The 23,918-nt window shown below is 33.9% G+C and overlaps 2 protein-coding genes across 5 annotated transcripts in view; one reads left to right on the plus strand and one right to left on the minus strand.

Annotated features, from left to right (window-relative positions):
- LOC134845296 (RB1-inducible coiled-coil protein 1-like) overlaps positions 1-23,918 on the minus strand; it is a 524,841-nt gene that overhangs the window by 176,792 nt on the left and 324,131 nt on the right. The window lies entirely within an intron of this gene.
- Positions 1-23,918, plus strand: part of LOC134856779 (uncharacterized) — a 151,419-nt gene that overhangs the window by 3,874 nt on the left and 123,627 nt on the right. For all 4 annotated transcript variants that reach the window (XM_063873049.1, XM_063873050.1, XM_063873052.1 and 1 more), the window contains exons 4-5: positions 20,430-20,704; positions 23,661-23,829. In XM_063873049.1, the coding sequence (XP_063729119.1) occupies positions 20,430-20,704; positions 23,661-23,829 (444 nt within the window). The remainder of the gene's footprint in view (positions 1-20,429; positions 20,705-23,660; positions 23,830-23,918) is intronic.

Below are 23,918 nucleotides of genomic sequence, written 5' to 3' on the forward strand. Positions count from 1 at the left end.
TTAATATACAATAACGATCGATAAAAAGATCTCAGATCGTTTTCTTAAATTCTGCAGTCTTATGTAAAACATGTTTGAAAAATATTTATTGAAAATCAAAATAAAAATTAGTAGCATGACAATAAATTGTTAGTAATAATTAAATCATCTGTTGTCTCAGCTTCATCACCTAAACATAACAGCAATCATAAGCTTACTAGTATCATTAAAAAACTAAATCCTACTTTTAAATAAATTTAAACCACTTTTACATTTAAATTCATTTAATTTCAAAATCAGATCATCAAGGCTTATCCTTGGATCTTAATTAATTTTCTATTTCATTAAATTTAAAACCTGATCATCAAGGCCTATCCATGGATCAAAAAGAACAATTTTGTTCTCCCCACCCACTTAGCAAGTGTCTATCGACCTCAAACGTCGATTCACTACCCAACCCTTCCAAAAAACCTAAGACTAATAGAATTTTTTCAACAAAACTAACCATTCAAATTAGGATAAACAGTGAAGAACTTCGGTTATTCATCCTTCACTTGAACCCTCCTCTTACCAGACCCAGGATAAATCTAGACATAATAAGTTTAAAATAGTATCTAACGAACTACTCGCGTTCTAATTATACCTGAACCTTGTGGATCGATTTACTATTCTCCAACCCTTGAACACAATCACTACCCCTAAGTAAGATTAAGTAAGTTAACACCTTAGCTTATACTAGCCACGAGAAAGTAATAAATCATTCTTCGGAATCGCTATATTTTTTTCTCCAACCCTGAACAAATTGACCCAGGTTAAGCTCACCAAAAAATCGTAAGGACTAACAGTTTAAGAAAATAGACATCATTTAACAACTTTCTGCATCCTTCATCCTAAACCTTATGTCATTCAAAAATCTAGGAAATAAACAAACAATCGTTTTACACAACTGTGAAATAGATAACAAAAAACACGATCTTGTTATCACACCTCATACACAAACAGTTGGAGATATTAGAACAAAACGACTAACAATAAAACGAAAAATAATAAATAAACAAAGACAAATCACACGAAAAAGATTTTCAAAAAATAGAAACGCATTTTCAGAATCAGAAGCCAGCAATTTAGATGAACTTTATAAATTAAAATAATCGATTGATAAAAATTGTCCAATTCACGATCAATTATATTTTTCTGACTCAGAAACAACTTCAAATTCATCAAAAAGAGGTAAAAGAAGAATAAAAAAGCAATATAAACACAAACCAGTACATTTATATAATTGGAATCAACCAATTAGACACATCAATAATTATATATTAACAGTCATCAAACGAAAAAATGAGCCAAAGCCATACTCAAAGTGACGATAGTTCAGATGACGATGACATTTACCCCTTCCTCGTAGATGCACCCGATAATAGAGGGCAACACGATCTTTGTAAGAGTTTACTTCTAAATTTGTTTGAACCCGGAATCAGCCCATGCAAAGCAGAATTCCCAGATGTAAAAATCAAAAGACAAATTATTGAACATTATCTGAAAGATATATGTAATTTAACACAACAATATGGAATCTACACCATAGAATTTAGCACGCCAAATCCGAATCACCGTAAATATGTAATTCAAACAGACGATCTTGATTTAGAATTTTCAAAAGTATTCTTAGAATATATTAAAAGCGTATAATATCATAACTCACAAAGAGCAAACTCCATATTTACTAACGAAGTTTTCGCAATAATATATAGTTATATCTCAATATTAGAAAAAACAGAAATTCCAAATATCTCACCAACTGAAACATCCAAACATACAAAGGTACGACATGAAATCACATTATTTTCAACTTTCCTACATATAATCAAAGAAAATTTCACTAATAACGAGGTTTCAAAACACACAAAACACGACTTACAAAAAATTTTGGCATAGTTTATAATAGATTATTTTACACATAATATAGACTTAATTTCACAAGCAAGAAAAAATTTCAGACCTCAAAATTCAAATGATGATACAGCCATCACAGAACAGTCAGACTAGGTATGGGACCCTGAATGGGCTCATCATGCATTTATAAATATCCCACAATCAATATCAAGTCAAGCAATAAGTACAATATCTTATCAAAGAGATTATGTGAGAGTAATACCACTGACCATTGATGCAACAACATTAAACTACAATACATTTTACCTGATACGCAAAAAAATAGTTTAAATTCGACCGTCATACACAATGAAAACCTTAATGGAACTAGGAATCTTACACAACAAGATATCCAAACACAATCACACTTCATAAATGAGGAAATCGTCCAAACAACGACTACACAACAAAGTATTTCACCGATACGTCCAAATTTAACAACACCAAGAAATACAAATACTTCACTGGCACAAGTCACCTTACAATCAACCGTTAAACCTTCGGTTGCTCCAAAATATTCACATATGGATTATCAAACATTTAGACGTATGACAGTACCGTCAAAAACACGAAGAACGTTCACAAGAAACACTTTTGCAGAACACAATTATAATTACGCACATTCGTCAAAAGCAAAATACCCCCCACGAAAAACTAATAAAAATCATGTCAGTTCTCCTTATTGGAATAACCCAACGACAACAACCAACTCAGTAAATTTTTAAACTAATTCACATCCCCCACAGGATCGCAGTGAAAATTACCCATTTTTTCAACAAAATAAATATAAAAAACAAGCACCTCATCATACAGATTACTTATCATCTGATGATGATTATTTACAACCAGATATTTTTGCACCGTATACCCAAGAATATCGTGGACAAGGAGTACAAAAACCTTATACATACCATCGAATTTTTTTCCCCAAATCCAACAGATACACGAAATCAACAACCAATACAAATGCAAAATCCAACTAACACACAATCTTTTCAACCAATTCAACCACAAAACCCAATGATTACACACTCGTATCAACCAACTCAAATGCAAAACGAAATACCACTCCCATATTATCTTCAACAACACGAAATAACAAAAAATCAAATTTCAAATTTTTCACAAATGCCCAATGCCGCAGAATCACTATAGATGACAATGAATCCATACCTAATGGGTGGATCATCAATAACATCAAATAAACCACTAATGGTATTCACACGAACATACCCTGAATACTCTGTAGAAGATTATTTGAATGCAGTAACAGCAAATTTAATTTTAAATATAGGACCTGAACCAATTAATACACCACTACATCGAAATTGGATACATCGACGCACAGCGTTGATACAAACAACCTTAGAAGGCGCAGCCCAAAAAAAATTGTTTTCAGTATTACCTATAGAAATAAAATCAGATTGGAAAAGATTTACACAAGAATTCTCAAAAATGTTTGACTCCGAAAGAAATAAACAACACCAAAGAGTTTTATGCAATGATATTCGCAGATTACCAAACGTAACTATCAAACAACTAGCAGTACGTATCGAAACACTAGTTCGAAAAGCATATTCATTAAATACACATGACTATAAAAACACAAAAATGACAGAAATTTTAATGATGACTTTAACACCTCAATTAAGGAAAATAGCAATAAAAAAGAGAGCTTCTCATCCTTCCTCAATTCGAGAACCCGATTTAGATTTTCGAAAACTAGTAGACAAACTAGAACAAGCGGAAAACACAATGAAACTTGAAGAAACGGAAAATCTAAAATTACAGTATGTTAATCGAATCGAAACAAACACTACACATATCAATAACATACAGGAATCAGATACAGACCTAGTTGAAAAAATCACTGAAATACTAAATATTTATGATAAGCACCCAAATTTTAAAGGCAAACCATCTTTCAAAAAATGGTGTAACTATTGCCGACGATATGGACATAGTATTTCTGAATGTAGACAAAAACAACAAGATAACCAGAATAAAGCTCAAAAGTATAAAGAACCAAATAAATCATTTTATCAATATATGAAGAAAGACCAAAATCTACCAAACAAAAACGTATACAGTAACAATAGTTCAGGAAAACCACTTCCGAACAACACTAATTACACAAGGAATCAATCACCATATAACTCAAGTTATAGAGGAAGATCACCAGAACGAAGAAATACACAGAATTCTTCACAAAATCATTATAACCGACCAAATAGTCAAAATAAACACTCGAGATCAAATTCAATTACAACACAATTTGTTTCCAGATCCAATTCACAATCAAATCCAAGAAATAAATACTATCCAAATAATCAATCACGAAACTCATCATATAACAGAAATAGAAACTATTCAAATAATCGAAACAGAAGTTATTCAAACAGTCGAAATCGAAATTACCCAAACAATCAATCCAGAAATAACTCATATAATAGATCAAACTATCACAGATCAAATGACAATTATCAAAACAGATCACGAAACAATTCACAAAATCGAAATTCAAGTTATAATAATCGATATAGAAATTACTCTCAATCACCACATAGAAATAATAACCAGTACAATAATTCTAAACACCGCTACAGAAGTAGTACACCCAAACATCAAAGACATATTAACCAAGTACAATCAAATGAAGAAACAAAATCAGACCCCCCAGGTATTGATGACACAGGAAATAACGAACTACAACTAAATCAAATAAACTGTGGATCATCAGACACAGAAAGTGACACAGAAAACACTAACTCCATAAGTATGATAACAGTCGAAAACGACTACGAACCTATTATATATGAACAACCTTTTACATCACATATATATGAAAATCAATTGGAACTCCTTCACAATTATTATATTGAACCTATCATTACTCCACAAACTGCACAAGAAATAAACAAAACTAACACCGTAAATACACCAAATGAAAATGACAAAACAAAATGCTTAAATACAAATCACATTTACCAAAATATACAAAAAGAACAACCCAAAGAAAAATTTTGGACAATACCATTTCTTTTAGAAAGTCCAAAAAACAAAGAATTTCAACCACCAGATCTTGAAATTGATTTTTTAATTGATTCAGGAGCAGAATCAAACATAATTAACATTCCCACATGGAATGAAATCAAAACATTACATCCAAATTTAACACCTCTTGCAACCTCTAGTAAACTAGCAACAGCACAAGGATCAACATTAATAAATTATGGAAAAGTTCAATTATTCCTTATCATTTTTTAACAGCTCTAACATTTTTTCAACGATTAAATAAACAACCACCATTCTTCTCAAAATTCTATCCAATTTATAACCAACAACGGAAACACCTGAAACCACTATCAGGAAATATATATAACTTTTCAATAAAACAAGTTCACCAATATGATAAAAGTCAAAATAAACAACAACTCTTTATGTCAGACTTTGAATTCAAACCTATCCATAAGTTTTTCAAAATCACGATTTCATCCATAAATTATTTGAAAAATACGATTTCAGACATCATTTCGTGACATGTGTACAACAATACACCGTATCAAGTAACACTACCCTTAGGACTTTTAGGATATTGCGAAACAAACGCTACAATATCACCAGTACATGAAAGAGCATACCGCGTAAATAATATACTCCAAGTATTAGATATTTGTCAATCCACAATTCTTAACGAAGAACTATCTATAAATAATATAATAAGTAATGAAAAAAGGAATACAGATTATTTCACAAAAACCCCATATTTCAAACCTACATTCAACATAACCAACTATACAGAAGATCAACAGAAATTTTTAACAATGTTTAACTTCCAACATTCACAAATAACACAAGACGAATTTGATAAACTAGCAAAACAGCTAATCAAATACTCATCAGTCTATGCAACAACAAAATTTGATGTTGGAAAAATTAGTTCATCACTACGCGTCCCTTTAAAACCTGACGCAGTTTCCAAGAAACAAAGAGCAAGTAAAGTACCAATTCACTTACATGACAAAAAAAATAGATTACTCGATATTTTAGAGCAATACAAAATTATCTCACCGGTAAACAAAGAAGAACAACCAAAAGGTAAAACATTTATTAACCCTGTTATCATCTTAGCAAAAGGAGAATCATTAAAAATAGTTTTAGACGCTAGATATCTTAATTCAATAATAGACGAATCAAAATGCAATTGGCCTATTGAACCAATACGAGTTATTTTAACAAAAATAAACGGAAAATACTTCACAACCGCAGATATGAATAGCGCATACAATCAAATGCCACTAGATGAACAATCACGACGTTTAACACAATTTGTTATTGGAAATCAACAATATGAATTCAACCGCCTATTCTATGGAATATCCATAGGACCAGCAGCATTTTTAGCTTTTATGAGCAAAATTTTTAGACCACTAATACTTAAGAAAAACGCAATCACCTATTTAGAAGATAAAACGCAATCACCTGTTTTTATGCAATCACAGACAAAAGAAGAAATGTTTATAGTTTTAGAACACTACCATAAAATACTTCAGAACGAAAATCTGAAGGCCGCCCCCGATAAATCGCACTTCTTTTTAACACGAGTTAAATTTTTAGGACATAATATAGAAAGAAACACAATCACTCCATTAAAATCACGCTATTCAAAAACTTCAACCACAAACAAACAAAAAGAAAATCCAAAAATTTCTTGGAATGTTAAATTTCTTAAGCAAATACGTTCATAAGATGCAATTATATTTAAGACCATTCTATAATATCCTCAGACAACAAAATAATTTTGAATGGAATACTGAACATCAAACACGATTTGAAGAAATTAAAAAAATTTCAACTGAACAAATCTCAAACACAATTCCATATCCAAATCAACCATTCTATGCAATGTGCGATGCTTCAAATTTTGGCATCGGCGCAGCATTATTACAATCACACAATGGTACAAATAAAATGAACCTTATATCAGCAAACTCTCGATTATTCACTCAAGCAGAGCTACGACTCTCCACTTTAATAAGAGAATGTACAGCTATAATTTATACGCTTACAGAATATGAATTTCTGATACTTGGATCAAAACATCCAACAGTTCTATTTACAGACCGTAAACCAATCATTTTTCTTTTTACACAAAAGTCAAACGCCAATCATCGAGTTCATAGATTTCAATTAATTCTAATGAAATTTCCAAATCTACACATAGTCTGGACAGCAGGAAAGAATCTTGCATTACCAGATACATTAAGTTGAAATACACCACCTGAATTACTTACACGAAAAACTACAGTTGAAATACCTAAAAATAAAAAATTTTATTTGGCAAAAGATGAAACATCACCCCGACTAGAATGCAAATATGCAGTAAAAAATGACATTTAACACTCACAGATAAATAATCTACAACACTTCCCACTTTACTTAGATTGCCAAAATAATCACTACGAAGTTGATCTACTTGGAACATCAACTTTCATACCAATTCCATACTCCCAATGGATAAAACATAATACTCAACAAAAACGAGTAAAACAACACTCGCATAAAAAAGACCTTTACCCGTTAATTGAAAAAGAAAATTTAACTGACAAAATAAATTTGTCAGGCCCACAAACAAATGATTCAAAATACACAATAAATCAAGTTTTTGACCTCCATGACCCACTTGACACCATTCCTTTATCTACATTAGAAATCGAAAACATTTTTCTCCCTCCAACAGATAAAATTACAATTAATACCTTGAAACAATACCAAAATCTTGACCCCATAATTAGACAACTAAAATCATGGCACAAATACAAAACTAAGCCCGTAAAAGCAGATACCACAATTTTAGGAAATAAAACACTCCTCCGATATTTCCGAAAGTTTAATAATACAACAATTAATGAAAACACAGACCTTCTAGAATACCAATTAAATGAATCTACAGTTCCCTGTCTCCCTTTAAGTATGATTCTCATAGCTTTTAACATTTCACATACACAAAACGTTAAAGGACACTCTGGATCAGAGAAAACATATTCAAATTTCATACAAAATTTTTATTTCCCAAATGCACCAATTTGGATAAAGGTACTATGCAATGATTGTATAGTATGTCAATTAAATAAACCTTATCCAAATCAAAAACAAATAGCACATAAACAAGATTTTAAAGGATAAAGTTTATATTTTAACCATCGTATTTCATTTGACACAAAAGGACCAATTTCACCATCATCTGAAGGAAACTCCTACATTATGGTAATTGTTGACGCATTTACACATTATGTAGCACTTAACCCAGTACAACATTGTAACGCCTATTACGCTTACACAACACTTTATGAACACTGGATAGCCAAGTTCGGATTACCCGAAATTTTAGTTACAGACAACGGTACAGAATTCATAAATAATGAAATCATCACACTATGTCATTTATATAGTTTTAAGCACAAACCACGTACATCTCATGCACCTTGGAAAAACGGTTTAGTCGAAGGTATGAACCGTTCACTACAAGAATATCTTAGATGTATCATAAATGGAAATGATACAAGATATACCGAATGGTCAGCAGATGTAAAATTATTTCCCTTAGCGTATAATTCTCAAATCACAACAACTCTAGGAATGTCACCATACGAAATGGTTTTTAACCAAAAGCCACGTAAACCCATTATGTTTACAGCAAACTCCCATAAAAATGCACAAGGTTATTGTCAACCGAATAAGGACTCAATTTGTTATAACCTACCCTTACACACACATGATGAAGATCATTTTCATCACCCACAAATCCTTAAATTAGCCTCCGGCACACATACCGAATGGATTTTAAATAGAGACAAAAAACATAATGAAATTTACCAAAAAGTAACAAAAAAGTTGTTACAAAGACAAAACGTTAACGAACAAATAAATTCACGTTTTACACCCGCCTCCGATTTAAAAATTGGAACATTTGTTTTAATACCTAATTTTAATACACAAAAAGGAATTTCTAAAAAATTACAACCCCTTCGTAAAGGACCATACCAAATAATCGCCAAACCCACTGATGTAACATATAAAATCACCGATTCAGACCAAAAAGAAATTGTTCAACATCGAAACAATCTACTACCTTATTTCCCAAAAGAATACGCACTACGCGAACTAACTCAATTATATTCTTTCACAGGTTTAAAAGTTATTCAAAATAACCCACATACAGAAAATGAAGAAAATGAACAAAATAATATTCACCTTGAAAAACAAAATAAAAAATTAACTACAACCAAAGACAATACAAAAAAGCTAGACCAAGAGTTACCTCAAAAAGAAAGGAAAAAAAAAGAAAAATGACAGAAAAAATTATACCCGAAGAACAAGCCGAAAAATCAGAACATAGAGAGTCATCACGACTTAGAAATCAACCACGCAAAAATTACAAAACATTCATTCCACAATCTAAAATATTAAAGAAAGTTGAATTTCAAAAACAGCTTTAATTTAAAAAATTAGCAATCTTTGCACCTCTGAAACATTTTGAAACTTTCATTTTTCACAATAACATGCTGACAAACACGCAGCGATTCTAGTTCAAAATTAGCCAATAAGATTCATTCAATCCGTCACCTTCTATAACTTTAACACAAACCAATTAGACGAAAGATATTAAACTCCAGGCATATCTATAACTATAACTTTACAACCTCCAGGTCAAAAATAAGCAAACCACTCAAACTTGACAACTAAAATAAATACCACCAAATATCATAACCCTCCCTTATCTAATAACGCAAAAATCAACAATACTTTCCCAACTCAGACCTCAAAAACCCCCCAAACAAAAATGTTAATTTAGCCTAAAGTAAAAGAACGACCCTATTAAATTAGCCTAAAGTACAAAAATCTCAAAAATACCCCAGATCACTTGACAAATAAAAATAAAGTAAAAGAAGACCTCCCAAACACCATAAAATTCGCCCCCAACGACTTTTCACAAAACTCAACCCACTTGTCAAAAAACCAATCAATAATTCGACCACACTTGAAAATCGCCCCAAACAACAAAAAATATTCGATCGAGAAGCCATTTCTTAAATGCTCTTCTCTCAATCAGTCAACATAATTTTCAACATTTTCATAAACTTTTTAACAATATTTAAACTTCTATTCATATTTCTTTTTGATACCTTTGAAGCTTTTGTAATAATCCTAATCATTTTTTGTAACATTTTTTAAATTTTCTATTCCATATTCGAAATATATTTCCAACTTTCCCGAGCCATTGACAATATTCACAGGTACGAAAACCAAAAATTCATTTAAATGATACGAACCATTTTTAGTAGAACAGATATTTTTTTTACTATCTGTAATTTTTAAAACATTTTTATCATCCCTCATATTGACAATATGCAAATGTATAAAGTAAAGAAAGCAATCATCACATTCGCTTTAGCAGCAATCCTTCTAATTCTTTTTCTAGAAGAATACTACAATAAACATAAATTTTTTCACTAAAAGAAACAAATCAAAAACCATCAAGAATTGCTAACCAACAACCACACAGTCAGTCTTCACCGACAACATCCCAAGAAAACCCAACAATACCTACAACTACCCAAAATTCCCAAACATCTACACGAATTTCTTTCCAAGATAACCCATATACTTTCGAAGAACGACACGCTCGCTTATCTGAACCCTTAGAACCAGTTCAGCGACAGGCACCTCTAAGTGAACCAACATATAATTTGTACCCCTCACTACCACAAGACTTAAGTAGAATCAGACATCTTAGTCAAAACCAAAATACAGGTGAAATAAACAGACAAATTATACATCCAAGACGAAACAGAAACTCTCAGACTCCCCGAGTTAATTTTAATCTACCCCAATCCCCACCACCAAGTACTCCAGAAAATCCAACAAACATATTGCCAGAAACCCCTTCACTTCTTTCACAACGTAGCACCTCAAGTCTACCCTCCGACTACTTAGGTTCAACCCCAACATCTGAACAAATACGTGAAAATCCCTTTAACCCACCAAATCAAACATCACGACTACCATATTGGACAACACAATCATTCACACAAGGTGAACCAAATTTAAAAAATGATCCAATAGATATTTCTACTGATACAACAACATCATCATCACTACCAGAAACATTATCACTACCATCAACACCATCAGTAAGCCAGATTTCACCGACACCTTTTCCTTTTAATTTTCCAAATAACCTCGACGCTAGATACCGATAACAATCATCAACAATTATCCCTTTAAGATTAGACTGGAATACATTCACAGCACCTCCACCATTATTTGGACAACACTCCGAAACTAACCGACTCCACAACTGGGCACTTAATAGATTACAATATAGACAAGATATCCACGAAGACATTCGTGATCATAACATCCAAATACTCCAACAAAATAGTCTACAGTTAAAATTTGAAATCACGGTTTAACTAAACAACATTGCTCAACATCCTTACCCATTAAACCCACCAAATATAACAGCTCAATCGCTACCACCACCATTTATAACAACTGAAGTAATATATAAATACGACAGATATACCAAAAAGACAATTGGATACATAACATTTTATAACCCGTACTCAGGATTATCCTACACATGTATATTCTAAAAATATTAATTTTTCTACAACTCCTTTTTCCCATAAACTCCGATCAGAACAAAAATCCTTCTCCCCGCACAGGACCCCAAGACTTATTAGTAACACATTACGATTGTGAAGAAAATGAGCAAAAAACACTACACAAATATGCAATAAATCAAGTAGCCAAGTATCACAATGCGAATTAGAACCACAAGCTATAGAAACTACAAATGTAATAGCAACACACTATTCAAAAGCCCGAGCAACAACAGTTATAGCATATAAATTTACAGCAACATTTTCCAAAAAAAGAAAGTACATTGTTCACAAGTCTCAAATGGAAATAAAAACCGACTTGACCACGAATCATTTTACCAAAGTAATATAGAACGACTTTTGCATCTAAATCCCGATGATTGTAAAAACGAGCTACTCAGACTTAATATCACAAGAAATAAAAACACCGACAAAAAATTAGTATATTTTCAAGTCTTTGCCGATTCTGTACATCAAGCAGAACTTGAAAGATATCAAGGACATATAAAACTAGATGAAAAATATCCATACAACGGCGCACACGGCAAACACTGGATACCACACATTGGTATAAATAATCCATCAAACTGCAAAGCAGACACAAAAAATAGAGGATAAAAAGAAATAATGTTTTTCTATTGGAAAATACAATTCGAAAAAATACAACTCACACGAGATTTATCTGATAACACAATGATCTATCAAGGAATTCGATTACCTTGTAAAAACGATCAAGGTTACTGTGACCCTACAACACGAACACAAGCAACAATTGTTTGGTTCCCCGAAGATATATGTACAACATTTCAAGTAGCAAAAATACACGCTCGAATGATAAAATTTCACAACAAATATTTTATACAATCAATCCCATATGAACAAGTAAATCCTTCACGAAAACAAAGTACTAATTTTCAAAACATCCATAATATAGAAAATAAGTTAGCACGTTTTCAAATATATCAAGAAACAGAACTCGCATGCAAATACAGAAACCCACTTCACAAGACACAATATTCTGAAATATTAGTTGAATACGAAAAAGGTTTCGACATGACCACTGGAAAAATAAAAGTTGACCCTTATGCCACAGGACACCCTTTAAACGAAGGAACATCATATATACCAGTTAACTTTCAAAAAAGTAATGGTCAACCTGGTGGACATCTAAGGCCACATGACACTAGAAGCACATGTTTACAAGAACTATCACTAATGAATATTACTTATTTTGGTAATATCCACTATGATATTCATTTAGATATGAAATTAGACATCACAATTAGTCGAATTTATCAAGAAATGTCACTCTCTGAATTGGAAACACTTCACCAACTATGCGAATTAGAACGAACACAAATCCTCCAATCACTTGCACTAGCAGTATTAAAAATACCCTAAGCAGGATATTTATTATCAGGAAACGGATCAAATTTTCTAGACTACGAAGGAAATATTTTATGGTTTTATACTTGTACCAAAAATGTATCACCACTATATGTTTTTGAAGACAAAAGATGCTATAAAAGAATCCCTAACTTTTATAAAAATAAAGTACATTTTGTTGACACACTTTCAAGACGCACATATTTTTGGGATACTGCAGTCCCATGTGGATCAAAAAATAGCCACAATGTAGTACAATTGAACCCTGATGAAGATAAATATTATCTTCTTACCCCATACCCCACATTAATGCAATCACTCAAAAAATTTTCACCCGAAAGCATTAGAGCCATTGCTCGAAACTCAAATATTGATTTACAATCAATTGGAATATATTCAAAATCCGATATCCAACATCACATTAGAACACAACAATTCCAGGAATTATTAACACAAATGGACACTATACAAAGACAATCAATTGACCAAAACTTACGCAAACTTGCCGAAACCGCAGGATTTGCAGATATCTATACACAAGATTATAGCGGATATTTTAAAGACATTAAAGACTATATATATCTAAATGGTGAAAAATACAGACCACAATATATTTCACCTATAAATATTTTTAGTTTTGTTACACTAAAAAATGAATTTCTCGATTTTCTAGGATGGCCCTATTACATCTTAGAAAAATTAACTATTTTATACGCAATGTTTATTTTTATAGGATTTCTTTTTTCACTTTTAAAAGGAATCTATAACACATGTGCTATACACACACAAGTAAATAGACAAGCAAGTGTGTAATACGCATACTATTTGCAGGGGTTTTTGGAATTTTTTCATCATCAATAAACGAAATTCTTCTAGACGCACAAATAAAAGAATATAATACAAAAATAGCGACAAGACAGAACACATACGACGAAGAACATAATATTATAGAAGTAACGCCTACAGCACCACAGTTGTCACCCCTACAACATAACCATCCATTATCCTTAGTCCCACGAAATTTCCGAAACTTAGCAACAACACATAGTCCAAATTTTAGACAAACCATATCGCAAAGTCCAATACAGCATATAATGACGCATCAATCACAAGATGAAAATACATATGAACAAATTATTGAACAACCCCATACCACCGCTTTTCAGTCTCAAAATAATAATTTTTTTAGCCCACGATGAGCCGACAACTTGGATCCCAACACCGATCAAATTCCCATCCAACCAACCTCAACACTCCAATCACAATAATCCCACTTTTTGCTTTCCCGCCACCCAATTTCCCAACTCGTAATATCACATCAAGCATGAATTCAGACAATAATTCAGATACCTCAGTTTTATATTCCATTTCACAACTCAATAACCCAAATATAGAAACCCCTGATGAATTTGCAGACTCCGAACCATCTCCATCCAATAATTTTCAAGCCAACTCCTCAGTTTTTCAAAACCCCCTTTTCAGCCGATCCCACCAAATAAACCACTCCCATCCATTTCTACTCTCTCTTATGCTTCACAAGTTACCCAACCATTTCTTCTTTTCATTCAGATCGATCATCCAATTCCCCAGATATTTCCCAAATCTCTCAAGAATTAGATAATTTTATCACCCTACAACAACAGCTAATACACCCTAACACCCTCACTCTAAATCAAATTTCATCCACAATAGAATCCTCAAATCCACCTACTCCTACACCCTCTTCAGCTTATACTGCCTCTATAGCACAATAATCCACATCCACCGAATCATCAACTAGCACTAACCGAGCTTATCGCACTTTTAAAAGAAAATTCCCAAATCATCCATTCCCGACCAAACCAGGAACAGCCTGCGAATATATTAATCACCCAAACCACACTAACACGAAAGATTTCTTAGCAATCACCCTACCTTCATTTCCACAATATACTTTAAACACCCCTCATGACACTAACGACACACGAAGTTTTGTACATGAACACGTTTTAATGCCTACACTTCATTGGACATCATATTATCATTTTACTAATCCCCTTTGCCTGCCACTATCTAATACTCATAACGATATAGAAAGGAATAAAGATATGCTATATCGACTCACTACACCACTAACACATAGACAATTCACTTACATAGGATATAAAAAATCACTAAAAACATTCACTGCACCTCGAGCTAACGGTTCACACTAGAATACTACGACCATAATATCATCCGCACTAACCAAGATCAATTTTTAGATGACGACCGCTTCGCTAACCCACAACTAACAGAAAAAATTTTCATAAAAACAGCATATGTATTCACACTCAACATATTCGATCGAAAATATGATCACATCATTTCTGAAGCACTAACTGACATGCAAGCTTACGAAAGTTTTAAAGAAAAGTTTCAATTATTTTCACTAACCTTCCACTTCCTTGCACCACATGAACGCGATTTGCACTGCTCACACGACATTTTGTTACGCACTAAACAAACCCACACCTATACATATAACCGCTTCATCCAAAATCATTTTGATTTACACACCCCATCAAGACAACCACACCATCGTTTTCAGTTTCTTAATTCAAAGTACACTTCGCCGTTTTTTCTAAATTCTCACATATTGCATCAAAGATACTAACCTCCACGGCATCCTCCGCAATTATGACCCAATATCACAAATGTATATATTTTGTCCCATCACGAAGACCTTTAACGCAGAAGAATCCAGACCCTTCCTTATCCCACATGAATTTATCCAATTTATAGAAATCCCTATATTAGAATTCATCCATAATACTAAATACAATCACAAAATATATAATCTAATCCAAAACACACCTTATGAGTTTGCAGTTGGCACCGAAGAACTAAAAACTATTAAAGCACTTCAATTGCTTTGGCCACTGCTTCAAACTAAAAACATCATTCGCATACTAGCAAAATTACTAACAAATTCTGATATGATACACGACATCTTCCCCCACGGTTTTTTCCCCGACGACTAACAGGTAAGTATAAATTGTACATATTCTTTACTAATAAATCTGAAAATCATACTAACCTTTCTTTATTCATGTCTCATTTAGATTTTTAGTCTTCATCCCACGATCATCTGCAAAAAACAGAAAAGAAAAATGAAAAATAAAAAACTTGTTTAAAATCTTCTAAACTCTATTAATATTTTGCAAATAATATAATAAAATTCATACCAATGTAGTATATTAATTTATAAATTGTTTCCCCAAAAGCAGTAAACTTAATAATGATGAAAATTTGTAACTTAAATTTTTCCCCAAAACTAGCAGTAAAATTGAAATTCTATGTAGTAAATTAATAAAATGAAAATGCAGTACTAACCTTTTGATATTTTCATTCACTCGCACAAGAATTCTATCCAAACTCGCACAGCTCGCCCACGAAGAATTGTTTAAATAATGAATTTCAGTTTCAAGTTTTCACACTCAACAATTCTAACACACGATAACAAGTTTCAAACTTTCCTTTAACCCGGTTGGAAAGGAATTATATACTAAACCAAACTAACCAACGCAGCTTACTAAACACCTCAAATCATAAAATAACAGCATGACTAAGAAAAGGAAACCAACGGTACCCAAACCAGATTAACCCAGTTCAAAACTGGATAACTTATTCTTTTGAAGACTATTATAAAGTCTAAGAAAGAAATAATAGAACACAAAAAAGTCGAAAGACAAACCCATAACAAAAACAATTTGATTTTTGAAAAAAGACACAACAACGGAACATAAGAAAGACCACCATAAACATAACATAAAACGTTATCACATAACAGGACCTCTCACAAAAACCGCACGAAATCATACTCCCACTTCTGGCCTAACCCACCAGAGAGGACGCCCTGAGCATGCTCTATAGCCAGCCTAACCCACCGCGCTACATCCACGCTTTGTGACCACACTTCTAGTTTTAATAAGAGGTACTCAAGTATGAGTAACTCTTCAAAATAACCAAACTAAAACAAAATGCTTTTGTGAAAACAACTAACTAAAATCATAATAAAAAAACTAGACTAATCAAAATTTTATAAAATGTAAATTATACCTTGCAGTATATAGATCAGCATACAACAACAAAGACGAACATCCAAAGACAAAATGACCCCACTACACACGAAAAAGAATGGTCAACCACAACCAATATGCCGTCCACAATCACAACTCAAAGGATTTAGAGTACGACTTGACTTCGCAGAAAAGGACTTCATTGAACTAGACCAATGACCACCTCGATGTTCAAGTATATGTACAGATCCGAGTAACAAGGCATCCCCTCCACGCACAATCTCCACGCCATTCCCAGACGAGGTCGAACACAAACAAGTTCTCTACATAATACAGAAGAACCCGTCATAGCAAACCATTCTGAAATCAGACTGATTTCGTTGGGAAACGCAGTCGTTGTCACAAGAAGACACAACGATTGATATCCCTCATTCCAGCGTCCTGGAATTTCTCTAACAAAAGAAACCGGATAAGAATATGATGTTCGCAAAATACCAACGTCCATCATCCATCCTTTGAATTGCAGAAAGACAATTCTAAAAAACTCCGTAAAACCCGGATGGGTGGAACCTGATCTAAACTATATTTTATGATTGGATAAATTATATATTTTACCACTGTAAAGTATTTAATATTAACCAACCATGATCCATCTAACTAACAAACCACTTATTTGTAAGTGCTGAAATTACTTGTAATTTCAGCACCAGAGAGATTTGAATTTAACTTAGAAATTAGTTGCCTCTCCAAGAGAACTTCAGCAGCCGCAACAAACCAGTATACCCTAGATCTATTGAGCCTAGCAGAGACTAGTTAAACACCCTGAGACTAGTAAGTATAAGAGTAAGATTAGGATCGGTATTAGACTAAGAAGTTGCACGAATCTATCCGGCCGAAAATAAGATAGCGTGACGAGCAGACGGTGTACCCTATCCAAAATTACTCTATGAGTTAACCACATCGGTCCTAACTCACTACGGCTCAATGATTTTACTCTGTTTTTGCTCTAAATTTTGGAGAAGACCATGGAATATTTGCGCTCTGGGCGGAATGTTTCATTTTTTCTAACAAATTTATTGTCAAAAGCTCAAAATTAGAAAAGTTATCATGCGACAATTTAGTTTAAGTGATGGGGTTAAATTCAAGACTAGTTTGACTACAATTCCGGGTTGACCTACGTACAAGAAAAACGCTTGTCAAATAATTCCATTTAAATGATGCTTATCATACAATTCCATACATAGAGTTATTGGGAAAAGTTGTATCCCACAATTTCTGTTTGTGGAAATTAATTGATAAACGTTTTTCATGACTACAAAATTTTCTGTAGAAATTACGGTATAAATATAAGCAATTATAAAAATTTTAGAAAAATTCTTTGTTCGGACTCAAACAAAGATTATCCGAAATTTTTTAATGCGAAATTGTTAATTTTGTTTTTTAACGCAGCCAGACTCATTTTTAAAAGAGAGTGATAACAAATAAAACGATTTTTTGTGTTTTTATATACTGAAAGTTGTCAAAAAACCGGTTCATGTTTTTCAACCACTAAGTTTTTTGCTAAGTAGAAATTTGTTAAATCCTTATACAAAAAAATACATTCTTTTCTTATAATTTTGTGTGATAGTGAAATTCAACACATTAAACTACATGGCGAATCGTCGGAATTAGTTCATCTGTGCTATTCATGCCACTTAACCTATGAATTTTCTGCAAGACAAAGATTTGGAGCAAACCTTGATTGTACTTTTATGGGAAAATGCTTGTCATACTATTTTCTTATATAGAAAAGAGCTTGTTGAAAAGTTTTTTTAGATAACATTCTGTGCGTACGAAAATGTATGGGATTGTCTATAAGCAATTTTGGTCAAGCTGGATATTATAATTGTTCTATAGCTTTGGAGCAAACCTCGATTGTACTTTTATGGGAAAATGCTTGTCAGACAATTTTCTTATATAGAAAAAAAGCTTGTTGAAAAGTTTTATATAACTTTCTGTGCGTACGAAATTGTATGGGATTGCCTATAAGCAATTTTGGTCAAACCGGATAATATAGTTGTCCTATACAAGCGTGAGCGGTAAATAAAATAAAAGGATTTTATACCAGGCCAAAGCCCTGCATATTTCGACTGTTCCTTAACTAGCCTCGAATAGATAGCCTCCATTGACTTTTTCGAATAGTCTGATGTTTTTCCACATTAATAACATTCCGCGTGCTGAAACTATCAAAGTAGTATTCTAGAAAGGATGTCATCATGCCATTCGTATTTTAGTTTTGTGCAAGCTTACTCGCTTTACAATCAAAAGAGATCCGGATCGATACCCCATACGCTGTCATTTTTTGTAAAATCAATCCGGATTTTAATGACACTCCATATATTCATCTTCCAACTTGAATCGAAGCACGCATTTGCTCTTGTTAATATGTAACCAGGCGCAACATATAATCTTTTGTACTTATCCATTGCGTGTCAGTGGTTGATTTTTTAAACCAAATTTTTTTTTTCATAGGCGTTAAAATGCAGTCAGAACATTCATGACCTTCACATTCATGGCATTCCAGATAAGCCCGCATTCAAAAAAATTGTTTGGGATCAATTTAAATTGATTTAACCGAAGTTAAATAGATTTTAAATGGATTTTAAATTGTTTGGATCAATCTTTTTTGAAAGTTTTAAATCTGTTTAAGTGTCTAAGAAATCGATTTTAATCGATTTGCATGGATTTTCCGACCTAAAGTATTATATTCTCGATTTTTTCAAAAACATAAAAAACACACGTGCCAAATGTTATGAACTCAAAAAAATAATCCACATAAAACATATTTTAAGCTTGAAAATGTGCAAGGAAATCATTGTAAGTCAGATTATGGGCAAAATCTTATGTAACAAACAAGAAAAAGGTCAGAATAATTTAAATTTTGATCTCAATAAGATCACAAAAAATCATGAATGTAAAACAGATTTTGAGCAAAAACTTATGAAACGAGTCAAGAAAAGGTTCATTAAAGATCAATTTTTGAACTCAAATTATGCGAGGAAACAAAATAACTTTGTCGATATTTTGGTCTTTTTATTTGGTCTTTTTCATGTTAAACACGCTATTGGTGTAAAATGAAAAATAATTAGCAATTAATAAATGCAATAAAATTTCAAAACTTAAGAAACTTGAATAAAAAAATGGATTTGAATCGATTTAAAAACGATTTGGAACAATTGTTTTAGCTGAGATTTTAGATCAGTTTAAACCAATTCCAAATCAATCTTTATCTTTTTTATTTAATCTTCGTACTTTTTTCATACTAAAATCAATCATAGTCCATTTTTGTCAGTGCGGGAGCTTTTATCGTCAAAGAAAACAGCGAGTACTTGAGAAACTATGTTTTTGTTGATTTAATTATGAGTTTTTTTGGTGTTGGCAGCGGTCATGTCCGTGTTTCTGTACGCCAGAATAGAACTGTCTCTCTACCGGAACTCTTCGGAGAGCTCAGACGATGCAGTGATGTGCTTACTAAGGTTGTGCTCGTCTGTCATGATCACTGCGCCCAACATCACCTTCAGGAAAGAGCTGAAGAAGATGATGGAGCGAGAACATTCTAGACTAATCCTGCTTTCAGTTAACCCCAAGAAGTACATCAAAGTGTGCGCCTGTTTCCTCCTGTTCGAAATTGTTTTTGCAGGTGGATGTTCTTATTACGTAAGCTCTTTTTACTGTACAGTAGTTTAATGGAGTATTGATTGTCTAAAGTCTATCTAGTTTAAAGTTTATCTTTCAAGGTTATTGAAAGATTGATGGACTTTGGCAGTTTATTTTTTTCATGACCTGCCTTTTGTTCAAGATTGAACTAACTGTTCAAGATTGAACTAACTGGCCTTTTGATTGAACTAACTGGCTCTTTTTCCGATCACCCCCGCCCCCCACCTCACACGACCTTCAATATATTAGTGTAACCAGTGGTTTTACGAGGTTGAGTATCAAGACAAATATGTTTGTCGTGACCTTATTAGTTAGCAGGTGGGGGAAAAGGAAAAAAGAGCCAACTAATTTTACGAGCTATTCGGCTCTTCGCAAAGAATGTAAGTTAGGGGAGTCTGCTTCAACTTAGAATTCGCTGATTATTCAAATCAATGGGGGCCAAGATCGTTCAAATAATGGCTTACAAATTATTTGAGGTGGCTCTTTTATAATCTCCTGTAAAAATTGCTAGCACCGCGTAAATTTCTTGCTCTTTTCGCTGTTACTCTCACTTCTTCTTAAAATTAATCGAACACGCTTGGACAAAAAGAGCCGGCAAAGTTATATTCAATCAACACACGTAACACGTAAAGCAAATCTGATTAATGGAATTGTCAGGTAATGACAAAATAATTGGTTAGAGCTCGTTATAGGGAATTAACTCTGGCTAAATAATATAACGATCTGACAGTTCAATTTAAGATGGGTTCTCCTAACTGGGTTGTCTCTTAAGCAACCCGCAAATTCAATCTCTAAAATTAACCGTTTTCTCAAACTTCTAGAATAGGTTCCCACTTCGATCCGTACCTAGATTAACAGTCAGGCTACACAATCACTTAGTGTTAATCTCTCAAAACTAACGATCGGATCTACCAACTTCTCTTGGTTTTGGTTATTTTTTTCTCTTCTAAAAGCTGCGTACCAATCCCACCACAGGTATGTCTATTTGTACACCGGTATAATTGAATATCCTCCCTCCCATGTAAGTCCCGACATTCGCTGCTGTGCATTCCACGTTCGTCCTGTAAAGTATAAGTTCCCTTAGGTACACCAGTTCTAAATGCTAATCTCCCAGTGGCTATTTAGATCGCTTCAAGTAAAAATTACGTCCAACTGAACCTCAGCTACAGTTCGCGTTTAACTGGCAGTAATCCCAAGGTTTTTTATTTGGTTTATCCCACACATGTTCCAAGGTTCAATTAAGGATCACCCCGGGGTCACCAGAGGTCAAGCAAAGGCCCATGAGTTCAGAGCCGGGTGGGGGTCCTACCTGCCAAGTTCCATCCATACACGATTATCACTCTCCGATTTATCTTTTTCCAATTTGTCACCTTTTCCCAGAATTGGCTATTAACATCGGAAGGAGCCAACGGAGAGGGTTTGTTTGCGGGACGTCTTTTTCCGGGACTTGAGTCTACTACACATTAACGCCATAAAATCAATATGCCCTCGCTCAATATTTTTCTTAATTGCCTATTTCTGGTCCCAGGGGTATTTTTCCCCAGTGCTAATAACTTTCGGTCGGACCGTAAGATTAGGTCCAAACTCAAACGCAATGCTTGTCTTACCACTACCTATCAACCCTCCTAGTTTCCGCTTCCTAGGGTCACCAGGGGTCAAAAAATAGCTTCCGGAAGTCAAAGGGGGTTTATTTGCACAGGCCAGAAAACCGGAAGTAGGGGTCTGAAGGGTCTGGGGTCTTAAGCTTCCCTCATCTAGGGCTTCCATATACTAAGTTTTGGGGTCATTCATTGCTAGATACCGAGTCCCAGCAGGGTGATTTGCTCTTCCAGGAACCGTTATCACTCGGACCCAGGTAGTCCCCGGATCCAGGGTTTTGAATGCCCGGGTCAAATCATCTCTAGTATCCTTCCTGTGAATTTCGCAATGATCCGACCAGTGGTTCTTAATCCGAGGGGGGGGGGGGTAGCACATTCTCTCCCCCATTCAGTTTTCCTCCAAAGACAGGACTAATTCCTCAGAGCTTGGACTATTTTGAGCTTAGTGCTTTATTTACTTTTCTATTTGCCGAGTTGGCTAACCAATCTCACTAGCATACTCTCGTTATGTGTACTTTAACAACACTATAACTCTTACTGTAACAAAGAGGTTTGAGTTACCCCCTTTGTTTTGCGGCTTAGTAGGTAAACGGCCTAGATTAAGTGTGTTGTGAGCGAATTGTTTTTTTTTCAATTCTACAAAGAACCTTTCCTGTGAAAATGGGGAGGAACATTGTATTCAGCTGTGTTTTAGTTTTTCTTTTTTTTGGTTTTCCACAAATCATCGGACTGGTTTGAGTGATACATCAAATAAAAGCCCTTGCAGTCGTGATGCGACCAACTTTTAACTTTTTTGTGGTCGGAACATTGTTTGCTACATGCACAGCAACCAGCTATCCTTGTTGATAATTTGCATGCGTTTGGTCAATTTATTTATTGGGCTATATTTTTGTTTGGGACGTTGCACACACCCGCGCAAGCAACGAGCGCGTATCACAAACGTGAACAGGGGCGGATCTAGGTTTTTCTAGAGGGTGGGGGCGGATTAAAAAAAAATTCAAGCATTTTGTCGACCTTCTTTTGTCAACTAAATAGATTTTCCGAGCTCTCCTAAAGCACTGAGAAGACCCTGTTTTGGCCAAATTTTCTGCGCCGCGGGCGTTTCTAGGCAGTTTTGGAAACTTTGACCAAAAAATCGACGCGCGCTCCCCTTCAGAATAAGTATATATTAGCGCCAAAGGCGCCTTTAGAACATTTTTAGGGTCCGTCACCAAATAAGGATATCTCAAAATAGCACACAGGGGGGACCCTTTGGCTCGGCAGGGGGTCGAATCCCAGAGAAGTGTTAGCATGAATGCGCGAGTGTTAGCATCTATGGCTATAGATGATAGCGTGTGTGTGAGTTTGTGTTGATGCAGTGGGCGGAGTCATATTGGCCCGAGGTGGAGGCGGCGAACAGCACTACAGTAAAGAGCAGTGGGAAGTACGCCCTCATGGTTGTACACCCCTTGAACATCATCGTCACTAACATGTGGAACTTCGCCATAGCCATCATGTGCATGATGGTATGTGGACACCTCATAGACGGTATATCACATTGATGCATAATATCAGTCAGACCATTACATAACAATCACTCAATATACAGGGCATGGCAAATGAAAGGTCATTTATTA

Source organism: Symsagittifera roscoffensis, chromosome 1 (assembly GCF_963678635.1).
Source record: "Symsagittifera roscoffensis chromosome 1, txSymRosc1.1, whole genome shotgun sequence".
Taxonomy (NCBI): domain Eukaryota; kingdom Metazoa; phylum Xenacoelomorpha; order Acoela; family Convolutidae; genus Symsagittifera; species Symsagittifera roscoffensis.